The following is a 14,111-nucleotide window of genomic DNA, read 5'->3' as shown; positions in this document are numbered from 1 at the left end:
CCATTCTGGTTGTACAGAGTGAACAGAAATTCAAATACACATTCATAAGCCTATTTTAATATTGCACATTTGGCTTGAAAGTCAAAAGAAATAGTTATCCAAAAAGTATTGACATTTGTTGCAGATGAATTTAAATACTACATGTCCCCATCGTTCTGGGAACATCTACAAAAAGAAATGTATTGAAAAGATGTTACCATAACCAACATCTAAATAAAGCTAGCACCGTGCATCTTTTTGAGAAACTGAAGTATTAACCCCATTCCCCCGAATGTTTGCATTTAGTTTCGGCTTTTTATGATTGATCAATGAAAGAAAGGCTGGCAGAAGACAATGTGCATTCTTGACCGACCTCTACCACTTAAACGTTGTTTTCCCCCTCTATGGTTCCACCGAAATTAGCTTTTGAATACAGGATTAAACTAATTGGGCCTTAAAAATAGTTTTGACCAATTGAGAGATTGTAAAGCCATCAGAAGTTGTTGTGGCCCAAATTCATTATAAAGGACCTGGTAAATAATTAAATGAATGCTCTTCTGTAAAACAGCAAAATCGAGCTTATAACATATTAGATATAATAGGTATAATATTTCCTTCCCAATCAACAATCGAGGAATACATTTGAAGAGCAGCCAATTATTGCATTCCTCTTGTCTCTCATTTTGTATCTTCTCCCCTCTAAAGATGATTCAAGGTCTGTGAAATTCCAACCCAGAGATGATTCTAAAAAACTGCTGTAGTTGTGGACTACAGGTGTAATAGTGATGTTCATGCGAAACTGCTTGGAAAGGGGGGGGGGGGGGCAGTTTCCATGAGGCGTAAGCAATAGTTATGTAAATGCAACATTTTAATGTTCACAGTAACCTAAAATAAGAAATTGACCACATCATGTGATGTATCAGCGTTGAGTGGGAACTACAATCCTTTTCTTTAACCCCTTCCGTGCTGGTGACGGAATCATTCCGTCACGAGCCACGGACGCGCTGTGCTGCTAATGGAGTGGTTCCGTCATGGCGCGGCTGCAGGAATTCCACGCCTGCACGGCCGTTCTAATGAGCGGGAGGGGCCGTGACGGAACCACTCCGTCACAAGCACAGCGCGCCCGTGGCTCGTGACGGAGTGGTTCCGTCACGAGCAAAGAGGGGCCGCATTGCGCCCCCTCCTCCCCAGCGCCGGGAAAGGGGTTAAGCTCTGTAAGGTTAATTGACAGATGTTCACTATGCTGCTTACACAAAACACGTGTCAGTGAATCATGAGCTTGGCTAAAAGATCATCATTTGCACTATATCTATTTTTTACCACACACAAATTTTACAATATCAACATTGTTAGTCAGCAAGCCCACTGGATTGCTTTGAGTCAATGTGCTTTTTACAGTGAGTCACTAGAAATTGATAAATACATTTTATTGTCATCATCATAATGCGAGCTGATTGATCAATCTCACGGATGTCATAAATTTCCCAAGAGAAATCACTGTTAGTCCCAAACAAAACAGGCTGGCCTAATGTTTCTCATAATATTATTGCACATGATTATCTTCTTAAATAAAACGTCTTCCTACTGCGAGCTAAACCATTCTGGCAACCGCAGGATCATTAGCTAATTCACAAAAAAATGTATGCACCCTTATTCAATCATTTATACTACTTTATGTGTGGACAAACAAATAGGACTATATTGTGATGATCACATAGAGTTATCAAAGAATTATCAAATATCAGAATAAAAGAGCACTTTAAAGAGATTTAAAATTCCACATTATACCAAACTCTTTGTGTACTTGGTGCAGGCAATGCATACATAACCCACATGTAATGGCATGGAAAGTCAATCAGCATTATTTGTAAAAAATCAAGACAAATGAACATACATTATATGGGCCATATTATGACTTTGATGGTCCTCCTGCGGCACCGCCACCGCTCCATTCGCAGGAGGATCACCAAGGCTGTGGTGCGCCCTCCCGCCGAGTTTAGAGTTGTATGCAGGGTGGGCAGGAAGTGGTATGTTAGGCTCATAGGAGAGCCTGACAAGCAGGCCAGCGCTGTGAGAGCACCAAATGCACATTCCTGCATGGTGTGCAATTCATGGGGCACAGCATGTGCCCTCCTGCATGCACCCCCAGGCACAGCAGGGGGCCCTGTTAGGGTCCCTTATTTGCCTCTCCGCTACCCTTTTTATGGTGGGCTCACCGTCATGAAATGGGAGGTGGACAGCCAACCCATACTAGGCTTGGTGATGCTGCAGCAGTATCGCCAGCATATTACTGCCCATTTCCAGATCACTAGCACAGCGGGATCCTTGATCCCAACGGAATCGGCAGTATCGCGGCAATCCGACTGCCACACTCATAATACGGTGGGTGGACCGGCAGTGTGGCAGTGGTCAGACCACCACAGCGAGTACGGAAGTCCTGTCGACTGCCGTACTTGTCACGAGGGCCTTAGAGTTAAAAGTAGCTTTTTGTTCTGGCACTCCCTGGCCTGCTCACTAATATCCTTATTTTAAATAATATTAATAGTTTGTTGAGGGGAAAATTGTACTCTTGAGGGTTAGATCAACTCCACCTCTTTAGATCCCAATTGTTTTTATAATATAGGGTGTGTATTTCCTCAAACTTTTGTGCAGTAGTAAAATGCTAAATTAATATGATTTTAAACTAGCACAGTAATAAGAAATGGAACATGTTGATTAATGATTAAACACATGATATTGACATGTTGTACCATTTTTCATATATATTTATTTCCTACAGTTATTGCTGCTGTCCTGGTGAAACTAAATTACCTATGAGTAGGTCTGGAATAGAATGTGGCATCACTATTAAAAAGGGTTATCTGGCTCTTGTGGTAGTTTACCCCTTTTTAAAAAAAACAATAATATTTGCTGTTGAACAGGAATCTGGAGCTGTTTTAAAAATAAATCTGTAGCTGTTTTTTTTAATCTGCAAAAATGTAAATAGCCGGTCAGATTTTAATTCTGTTAAAAAGAACTCCTACTGCTTTACCTGATGGCAGCCTCGTAATGGCGGTTTGCACCTCTACCGGCAAGAAAGAGTCGTCTAGTAAATCCCGGTCTTCCACATTAAGACTCCCACAAGGGACATAAAAGCATTTTATATCCTCTTCTAAATTATCATCGTTAATTTCTTCTTTATATAATCTCTCATAGAATCCCCGAAAAACCTCTCGAATTCCATCAGGGTCGGAGACTATGCTTCCATAATGGCCTTTATTTTCCTTATTTCAGAATGTGTGTTGTTTTGCCTGGTATGAACCACCAACATGTACCACAGCTGCTCATTATATCGGGCAAGAAGGCGATCATTTACCGCATCTATCTCAGCGATTCCCTCTCAGCTCTCATTGCGAGTGTGTAAATTATAGGTATGGGCGATTTTTGTGGATTCGCAGTCGACGAATTCGCGCGAAATGGCAAAAAAATGGTGCTAAGCATCTGCCCAATAACAATCACTGACTTAATGAACAAATGGCTTTGGAACCTATATCAAGGGGCCCAGGTTATTATAAATTCTCGCCCAGTGGGGATGGTTGACATAAATGGAGGCACCCGTCAGGGCTGCCCCCTTTCTCCTGTGCTATTTACTTTTTTTTATGGAACCGCTCACGATTAGGATTAGGAATACCCTGAGATAAAAGCACCAATAGAGGCTATGCCTAAATTAAAACTGTTTGCAGACGATATTATTCTCCATCTGGGACCAGAAGAGCAGAGTATTGAAATCACGTTGGCAGAGTTTGCGCAGTTTGAATCAATTGGGGCTGCAAAATCAATCATGTTGAAACCGAAATTTTGTTATTTAATTCAGGGTGCCAATTTCTTCCGAGCAGTTTTCAAAGCGAAGCGTGCTCCCTTTTACCCAATTCGATAGTTGGGTATTTATGTTACTAATCGCTACGAGGATCTTTTTAAATTGAATTATGGGTAAATGCTCACCAAGATTAGAAATTTACTATATAGATGGACCGTCCTCCTGCTTGCAATAATTGACCGAATTGCTCTTATAAAAATGTCTATTTTACCACTACTGATTTCTTTTTCTTTTACAAATGTTTCAAACAAAAATAGTATGTTGTATTTTAAAGAATTAGAGGCAATCTTTCGCCAATTTACTTGGAGTAAGAAGGCCTCAAGGGTAAAACTCCTGGTGCTTCAAGTCCACATCAGTAAAGGGGGGCTGGCACTCCTCCAAGTTCGTATGTAGTATGAAGCTTCTTTTTTTAATATAATGGCTCATTTGATAGATTACAAGGGTTCTACGGACAGTTTTTTGTGGGAACAAATGGTGCAGAGGGGGTGGGAAATTGGTAAAGGCTTTTACGGAGCCAAAGGGGGTGCACCATAGTGTCAAGTTTTCTAGATAAAATTATTCAAGAAACACAGTGCACTTTCTCAGAGGCAGAGTGGCAGGTGATCCCGCATTATGGTAACAAGGCATTTACAGCAGCTAATTTTAAAAGAGTGTCATTTTCATCACGCTGTATGGCTTACTATACTCCTAGAGCGGAATAGAAGATAGATGCTTCTGATGCCAGCAACTGGACCAAGGGGGCTAGCGTCATATTTTATTTACTTTCCCAGCGTTGGCCCAGTTCTGGGAGAAAGTTTTTTCCTCCCTAAGTGACGGCCTACAGAGGAAATTACAGCCAGAGGTGGAGATTGCACTTTTTGGGATAGAAAAACAGAGTCAAATCTTCCCAATCTTTAAAGGAGAGGAAGCTTTTATAGCAATATCCTCTCTTATGGCACAGTCTCTGATTATTCAGAATTGGAGGACAACTAAAAAGCTCCAGACTATTTAAATTGGTATAAGAAAATGATTCAGACCAAAACATTTGAGGAGGCCTATGCAAAATGGGTAGGGGCGATGAAAAAATTCACAGTTGTCTGGAAGTATATGGACAAACTAGTAAATCAGTAGCTGACGTAAGGCAGATTGTATAAATATGATAACTGTGGAATTACCAAAACAACTGTATCGCACTTTACTGAACATGCACAGCACATTAATTAGAAGAGTGATATTGTATTCTGCTTTCAAGGTCGATTATTATCTTAGGGCTAGATGTAATATTCAATGTTTCTTAGGAATACGAGATCGTAAATTCTAAAAAACTAGAGTAGGGAGATTTGGCATTTTAAAGGATCAGAATGCACTGCACTAATAGCACTTCGTTTACTTTGTAGTTTGGTCATTATCATGTTTATTCAGGATGAAATTATAAAATGTTGGATGTACCTTTTTAAAAGTATTTTCATCTCACAAGCTTTAAGTAAGCATATTTAATGTGAAATTGATCTGTTTGTGCATGTAAGGTTTTTCTTTATAATAATTCTGCTCAATAAAAAATTATTAATTTTAAAAAAAATGGCTTCGTTGCTTCTCTCACACATTCTTTACCACTTAAAAGAGACTGGGAATTGACATCAAGATATGACTCTGCTGTCAACAATATTATGAAAAATGTATACCAGCCTGCTCTTTATAAGCTAAGTCTAGCATAGAGGTTAAAATCCTTTCATTCAAAGTTCATGAGTACGTTTCTAACATTGAGATATCTAATCTCAAGTCAATACCGATGGAAATAAGTCTATATATAGCGATATATTTTAATTTAGAAAGCCAAGTCATCACTTACGTATGCATTCAGTCTGAGCTCCACTCCATGTCAAATCCTGAAGGCATGTTCTAGTTGTTGATCCTTGCAGTAAATACCCTTTTTTACAGTGAAACTGAACAACACTTCCGACCTGGGTAAACATTAACAAATTAAAAAAAAATATTACTTTCCGAACATTTTCATTTTTCATAAGATTACCACGTGTTTAATACAGAAAACATGATATTTGAAAAGGGTTTATTTTATTTCGTATTTTACATAGTTGAACTTTCAGTAATGACGTAGGAACATACGCCCACATGCATCAATGTTCCCGTTTGTGAATTCTTAATTACGAAAATTAAGGCATCGCAATTAAGAATTCGCAAACGGCTATGCATTAAAAAATCGCAATTTTATTTGCGATTCCTTATTTTTCCTTAATTTCGATTCACAATTTGCGAATCGCAATTAAGGAATCCCTTTCCATTGATTCCTATGGGCCTAGAGGCCCATAGAAATGAATGTGAAGGCATTCTCATTTTGCGATTCGCAATTAAGGAATCGCAAAATGAGAATGCAATTTCAAGGGTGCAGGGGGGGTCCAATGGACCCCCCTGCACCTCTGAAATGTACCTTAAAGTGCGTTTTTCACACACACATGCCCAAAGGGCATGTGTGTGTTTAAAATGAAACTTTCAAAAATGCACTTTTGTGCATTTTTGAAAGTTTTGGAAAATTACCATGAAGGTAATTTACCACTTCCAATTTGCGATTTCGCAATTTAAAAAAAATCATGCATTGCATTTTTCGCAAAATTGTGATTTCTTAAATGCAATCGCAATTTAAGAAATCGCAAATAAATTGCGATTTCTTAAATTGCGAAAAAGCCAAAAAGGTTAATACATCCCAAAACAATGAATTGCATTCGCAAACGGACGAATTTTGCGATTCGCACCGTTTGCGAATGCAATACAGTTTGATGCATGTGGGCAATAATACTCAACGTACACCTTGTAGGTGTAGGCGTATTGCCACAGCCCCAGATATACGGCAAAATGCAGTGCCCTATGGAAGGAACACCAGTTGGCTGCTATACAGATGACCATTATATTAGTGTATACATGTGTAGCTCACTGCCCTGCACTCGTTCACATAGTAGCAGCCACACAAGCCATTCTTTGAGAGAACTTGCACTGTATACTAGCCATGAAGAAGTCACTGGTCACTGACCCATTTGATAAAACATGTGTTGGCTTGAAGTTTACACCATGATACCTATTTCTTGAGGTGTACGTGTGTGGCTTGATACCTCTTTTTGGGGTAATTCTGTGTGCTATATAAATATCAAACATAACATAAGTTTCTTATTGGTTGAATAGTAGATATGAATTAGAGTACCTCTTTTAAACACCAACTTTGACTTTGAGGAAACTTAATAACACCTTTACTTGTTACTTGAGATTGGTGTGTGAACATTATTTTTTGTTTTGCTTGGATCCCTGTATGTTCCAACTTGGAAACTACTAAGCTGGCTGTTCTCCCTTTTTGCTGAGGGTGAATAACTTCGAACATACTTTGGATATTGAATTGCTATGTAATCAGGTGTTGGTGTGTGCGACTTTACCTTCTGCAAATTTTCAGCTACTTTATCAAGAATGTACATCATCCTGAGAGAAAGATCTGTTGGAAGATGTGTTTTTCATTGCAGTTGGAACAGAGCACTGTTCAGAACTGCCATGATGGCCTTAAGTGGGACAACTGTTGTGGAGAAATACTTTAGAAGTCCCATAATTGCTACAATAGGTATGTCCCTAATTCACAATGATACTTTATGCACTGGATGAGCTGATCTGAAATGTAATAGCCAACGTAAAGCCAGTAACAAAATCAGCATTCACAATCGATTCTCTCAGGCCTAGTGCCACTGTAAAAGAAGAGCTGTGAATCAAATCATTGTGTGAGTCAGTCACCTCTGGACATATTGCAAAACAAAGCCAGGGCAGCATTTTATGATACATAGGAAGGTAAGGTTCTTCCTTAACTCACTGCCATTGAGACTTGCAGAAGAAATATTAATCTTTGTGGGCCTGAGAGTAACTGCAACTGACCAGGTGGCAGAAGTGACCCATCATTACAGCTCACTCCCTTTTCCAAACCATGATGTGTGTCTGGCAGGCTGTGTAAAGTTCAGCTTAGTAGGCACTCACCATGTCCAAGTCAGGCAGCAAAGTTTTTTACATGGGCTAATGCGCAGGTATCTTTGCCGCCTGATTCCAGCTTGCGGGGCTGGAATGTCACAGTCCTGAGGGCAGTGACTTAAAGAGCACAGTCTTGTGAGGTCCTCCCCCTCATGATGAGGTCAGCCTTGGGCACTTTAGGATTAAACCCAGATATTATCAAAAATACGAATTCCGCATTAATTCAGATTTTGAACATTAAGTAACAAATAGTTTGAAGCACTTTGCTAGCATTAATATTTTATTCACATGCAGGCCTGTCCTATGGACAACGTAGCTGGGCATAGACAGGGAAATAGATTTACACCATCAGTCACTGTGAGGGCACACTTTTTAAATACAGAGTGAGGAAGTGTTTTAGACGTTAGGCAACCTGCCATGTAAGCTTGCAACGTATGCTTTAGGCTTGACTTAATACATTAAAAAAAAAAAAGGGTTTTCTACATGGAGAGGGTCATTTCATTTCCATGCATTACTGCAGTGGTTTTAAACTGCAGCCCACCCAGAGCACAGCCGAGCTCCTTGCAGCAATATATTCTTGTCATGTATGTGAGTGGTGTAAACACACACACTGCGGCGCACATATACCATTAAATGCCAATGCAAATGGTACAGTTCTGAGACATATACTTATACATATACCAGGCCTTACTAGAACATTAAATAGACCAACTGGGTAAAACCATTTCTACTAATCCCATTTTTGGGCTAGAACACACAGGCTGTTGCACTCAGCAGAAGTGTCAAAGTGCACAGAGCAAACGTAAGGTTTGAAGAAAGGCAAACACTCTGGGCTAACCAGGCAGGGAAGGCAAAGTTGGCACATTATGCATATAAAATGTTGTCCAACTTAACTAAGTAAATAGAGGGCATAGAGAATCTTCTGAGCAGGCTGAAGAGTGAATTTTGCCAGGAACATTTTTGCAAAAAGGGTAACGTCATACCTATACATATGACTAAGATTCTTTAGAAATAATTGTGTCTTACTCTTTAGTAGTCAATAATTAATGGGATGCAAGTATATAATGCTTTAGAAAGAATAAAGAATGCCAGGGCACAACCAAGTCCATAACAATGGAAAGAAATGATTTCGCTGCCAACTACAAACATGTAGAATAAGCAAAATGGAAAAGTAAACACAAATGGAAGACACTGTTTTAAGGAATGGTAATAACTGCGGCAGCCTGCTTGGAACACCCTGCCTCCCAACCTCAGGCAATCCCCGTCGCTGACACAATTCAGGAAGAATCTCAAAACCTGGCTCTTTGACTGAACCCCAGCACCCAGATGGAATACCTGCCCCCTCCCCCAGGGCCTTGAGGCCCCCATGGGTGAGTAGCCACACTATACAAACCCTTGATTGATTGTTTGATTGATTGATTGATTGATTCAGCAGTAAGTTTCCCAAACATGATGGGAGATCAACCACTCTAGATAGGAGTGTTGAGCAGACTTAGTTATGAGTATAGTTAGCAAAGTACATCTTCAGGAAGAGCTGGAGAAGATTTTCTGCCAGCATAACATCAAGTAGCAACCCTTATCTAAATGTTTCTCTAATGTGGTCAAGATTGTCAGGCTGAAGTTAAGTAAGGGCTCAGCTTTTGGACACAACAAGGCTGGCCTAGTGATCAAAAAGTGTGAGAGCTGAAAAGCTGTGCAGTGGGCTGGTGCTGACACAGCTGAAGACATCATGTCTTTGTTGCTTCAGTGAAAGCACTTCACCCTTTCAAAGGGATCATTTGTGTACTTCTTTAGCGTTCCATTTTAAAGCACAGACGTCGAGAACACTGGGACAAATAAGTTCCCTGAAAGACAATAATTTCTGATTAACAAAGCGATGTGCTCAGAGATAGATATTTTACTCCATCTTCTCCGTTTTCTTTCAGCACGACAGCTTTTACGTCTCATTGACACCAGCTATTTGGGACTCCCTAACCAAAGCAGGTAAGACGTTCAAAGCAGCAGGTTGCATACATAACCGATCCCAGAAGTACTGTGGGGGCTTCCTTATCCACTATTGGTATCACAGGAATCGGGAAAACTTTTAGGGTTCAAGGCTTGAGGAAAACCATTAATCCCCACTGTGTCACTAACTTGCATTAAAATTGGGATCTCATTTAAGAAATGTCTAAGCTTTAAGTGGGTCAATGGTAAGCTATTGTCAAACATAAACTAACCTACACCAGCTTGTACAACAACGTGACTTTACACAAATTCTTAAGAGACCCTTCAAGCAACTTAAATCTGACAATGTAGTTTTACTGCAATTCCAAGATGGCAGCCGGGTTGGGTTTTGAGCGAGAGCTCATTCATCCCTTTCTTTACTTTCATTGGATCTCTCTTTCAAGTAGCGAGGTGGTAACACAGAAGAAAGGGACCCATGCAGTGGTTTGAGAATACAAGAATGGCTTACTAACAATGACCATACAGAACCTCTCACCTACCTTCTCAGTGTACTAAGCCTTACTCAAGTAAGTGAATTCACACATGATTGCTTCTATTCGTCCTGTTGAGGCGAGTAAAAACATTCACAGAGAGTCAGAAGACTAATCAAAGCAAGTGTGTATGACATGTGTAAGTTTATCTTTGGTTTCTATATCTTTCCAATGTTCTAAAGTTATCAAGTACCTCCTGGGATATATAAATGTATACTTTAGTGAGGTTAACAAGTTATCCGATGCACAACCCTATAGCGATCGTATTTATATTTAGTCTGAAAAGGGCGAGCATAATGGTAGAAGCTTGGAAGCTTGGTACAGATGTGTATTTATCTTGTGCTCGGTCTTGTTCAGCGGTAGATGTCATTTCACATTCAAATGCCACATGACATACTTACAATTTTAATCAAATTAAACCTTCCCTAGAAGACTCGTAGGCCAGGCCTTAGTTAGCTCCATTTGCGAATGTGATATGCACCCTAATATTAATTGATTAAGCATCTAAACAAAGTACCTGAGTTATGTGGCAATTAAATAGGCCAGAGGAGTATGCACAGCATACTTGCAATGTGCCTACATTTTTTTAGAGGATACTGGCAAGTTTGATGACATACTTTACATCTGTAATTAGTTTTCATATCACTGCATTTCCATGAGCTACAGGGATATTTTGAAGACGCTAAATGAATATCTTAAACATGTCCATAAACTTAATTAATTCTATAAAATTTTGGGACACATAATGCAACTACAGGGAAATAGTAACCTCTTTTGCAACACGAAACCACATAATTACTTATTGAAGCGGATATATTAAATAATACACCAAAAGAAAGTGGGTACCATTTTTAGATAAACTACCCATGGCACAATACCCAGAAGAAGCAGTGGCGATTGCCGCATTGCGCCTGGTGTAATTCAGTATTAAAGTATGCAAAGCCTATTTCAGTGTGCACTAAAAAGCTCATTTTGATTGGGGTCCCTGTGAATGAGCTCACATATGCCACTACTGAGATAGCACAACACGAGTAACCTCTCTCCTCCACCATTTCAGCGTTCTCTGACCTCCCCCCTCTGTCCTAGCGACCTTTCTATTGTCTCTCCTGTTGCCTCTGTGACACTCCTCGCTGTCTTACTCGTTACTATCTGCTTCCCTCTCTTGTTTGTCTCACTTTCCTGCCCTTATCTGACCCTCCCTTGGTGCTGTGACTGCATCCCCCCTCCGACTGCATCGCCCCTCCGACCCCACTAAGTGGAACTCTGCTTTTCTGTATATAGAGATAACTCTAATCACTAGTATATGCAGTAGACCTTTGTACTCTCTACCATTCCTATGTGACTCTTAGAGTATATCCATCCGTATCCCTTCCCTATGTATATAGAGATAACTCTAATCACTAGTATATGCAGTAGACCTTTGTACTCTCTACTATTCCTATGTGACTCTTAGAGTATATCCATCCGTATCCCTTCCCTATGTATATAGAGATAACTCTAATCACTAGTATATGCAGTAGACCTTTGTACTCTCTACCACTCCTAAGTGACTCTTAGAGTATATCCATTCGTATCCCTTCCCTATGTATATAGAGATAACTCTAATCACCAGCCTCTTCTTTGTGTGACTTTAAATCTTGTACATTTGCAATTTTTTCTGTTTGTATCTTTTATGTAACGCATGTAATCCTTAGTCCTTATGTTTTGCAACTGGTTCTTATGTAAAGCGCTCTGACACCTTCGGGTAAAGTTCACGCTATATAAAATCGCATTAAATTAAAAAAAAAATAGGCCAGCATCACCAAACTGGATCACAACATTAGGACACGCCATAGGGTGGATAATATGGTATCATCACGGGGAAGACTAACTTGAGGGGTCGGAGTCAGCAGAGCATACGTGCTCTGAGAGAATGTACTCATCCTGCAGAGGGATATGCAGTGTGGTCCGAGACTGTCTCTATGTGAAACCCTTCTCGTCGCAGGCCTCTCGCCCGCACGTCTAATAGTGCCACCGGCACACTGTTACTTCTGCTGGGTGTCTCCTCAGCTTACAAAATTGAAGTATGAACTCATGTTCCCTAGGCAGTGGGAACGTTAGGTATTAATACAAATGGGGCTTTTTTTCCTGATTAATATCAGTTAAAAGAAAGAGCAAAACTGTTGAAAAGGCACAGGAGAAATGTAAATTATAAAGTCAGCTCAAAAATGAAAGAAAGCGTCATGTTTTACCTATCAATAGAAACGCGGTCTAAGAAGGAAACAAAATACAAGTGAAATATAAGGAATGGAGCGTCCTGCTGTGATGTGATCAATCTTTTAAAGACAGCAGCGCTTGATATGCAAAACGGTATTACATTACAGAGTAAAACACTCTGGTGGCTCAATTCTAGCTGCAGCTTTCTATGCTGGTTATCCTCTATAAAGCTACGTTTTGCCAGAGTGAATTGTACATTCTTTTCGCATCCACACTCCCTCTGGGCTTTCATGCTGGAACATCGCTGAATGCCTCCCTTTCTTTAAAATGCGAAATTTGCGAGATGAAAGTGAACATTCTTAGACACAGTGAACAATCCAATGGGTCCTGTCTCTTATTCTTGCACAGTTTTATGCAGTTTTCTAAATAATTAAGGAATGTTTTAGCAAAAACGAAATCCAGCACAGCATCAAAAATACAGGAGGTAGAGGCCAAAAAGACAGGGGAAACCACGCCAAAGATGCCAGGTCTAACACGTGCCCCCTCCAGCTGAAAGTAGGGGGAACTGCCCACCCTCTTGGGAGTTCTCTTCACTAAGGCGGTAAAATCTGGACAGACCATCAGCGTTGGCGTGTTCTGTACCAGAGCGGTGTTCCACCGTAAAGTCCATTCCCTGTAGGGAGATGGACCACCTCAACAGTTTTGGGTTCTCACCCCTGTGCCTGTGGTCGGTCTGAACACGGAAGTGAGTCCCAAACAGCTAGGACCTCAGCTTCTTCAGGTCCCAGACCACAGCAAAAGCTTCCCTCTCAATTGCACTCCACCTCTGTTCCCTGGGGAGTAGTCTCCTACTAATGAAAGCTACAGGCTGGTTCCAGCCTTCCTCAGTGATCTGTGAGAGTACTGCTCCCACACCATGCTCTGAAGCGTCTGTCCGCACTATGAACTCACTGGAGAAATCAGGTGCGTTGAGCACCGGTGCTGTGCACATGGCAATCTTCAGGGTCTCAAAAGCAGTCTGGCAGGCTTCGGTTCAGTTCACTCTTTTGGGCTGCTTCTTAGAAGTCAGTTATGTCAAGGGGGCAACGATGGTGCCATATCCCTTGACAAACCGTCTGTAATACCCGGTGAGACCTAAAAAGGCTCTCACCTCTGTCTGGGTCTTGGGGGGCTACCAAGCCAGAATGGTATCAATCTTTGCCTGTAGGGGTGCCACCTGGCCGCTCCCCACCTGGTGTCCCAAATACACCACAGATCCCTGCCCTATCTGGCACTTGCTGGCCTTGATAGTGAGGCCTGCCCTTTGCAGAGCCTTCAACACTTCACAGAGGTGTTGCAAGTGTTCTTCCCATGTGGAGCTGAACACAGCAATGTCATCCAGGTATGCGGCGCTGAATTCCTCCAGCCCAGTCAGTACCTGGTTAACCAGTCTCTGGAAGGTGGCAGGGGCATTCTTCAACCAAAAGGGCATGACTCGGAACTGGAAGTGCCCCTCTGGTGTTGAGAATGCAGACCTCTCTTTGGCCCCATCACTTAAGGCAATCTGCCAGTACCCAGATGTTAAATCAAACGTACTGAGGTACTGGGCAGCTCCCAACTGATCCACAAGCTCATCA

General features: G+C 41.0%; 1 protein-coding gene across 1 annotated transcript in view; it reads right to left on the bottom strand.

Annotated features, from left to right (window-relative positions):
• The window catches only part of CSMD3 (CUB and Sushi multiple domains 3), a 3,006,114-nt gene that overhangs the window by 112,086 nt on the left and 2,879,917 nt on the right, over positions 1 to 14,111 (bottom strand). The window contains exon 64 of the mRNA XM_078686868.1: positions 5,664 to 5,775. Within this exon, the coding sequence (XP_078542994.1) occupies positions 5,664 to 5,775 (112 nt within the window). The remainder of the gene's footprint in view (positions 1 to 5,663; positions 5,776 to 14,111) is intronic.

Source organism: Lissotriton helveticus, chromosome 4_1 (genome assembly GCF_964261635.1).
Source record: "Lissotriton helveticus chromosome 4_1, aLisHel1.1, whole genome shotgun sequence".
NCBI classification, from domain to species: Eukaryota; Metazoa; Chordata; class Amphibia; order Caudata; family Salamandridae; genus Lissotriton; species Lissotriton helveticus.
This window is presented reverse-complemented; position numbering and strand designations above follow the sequence as displayed.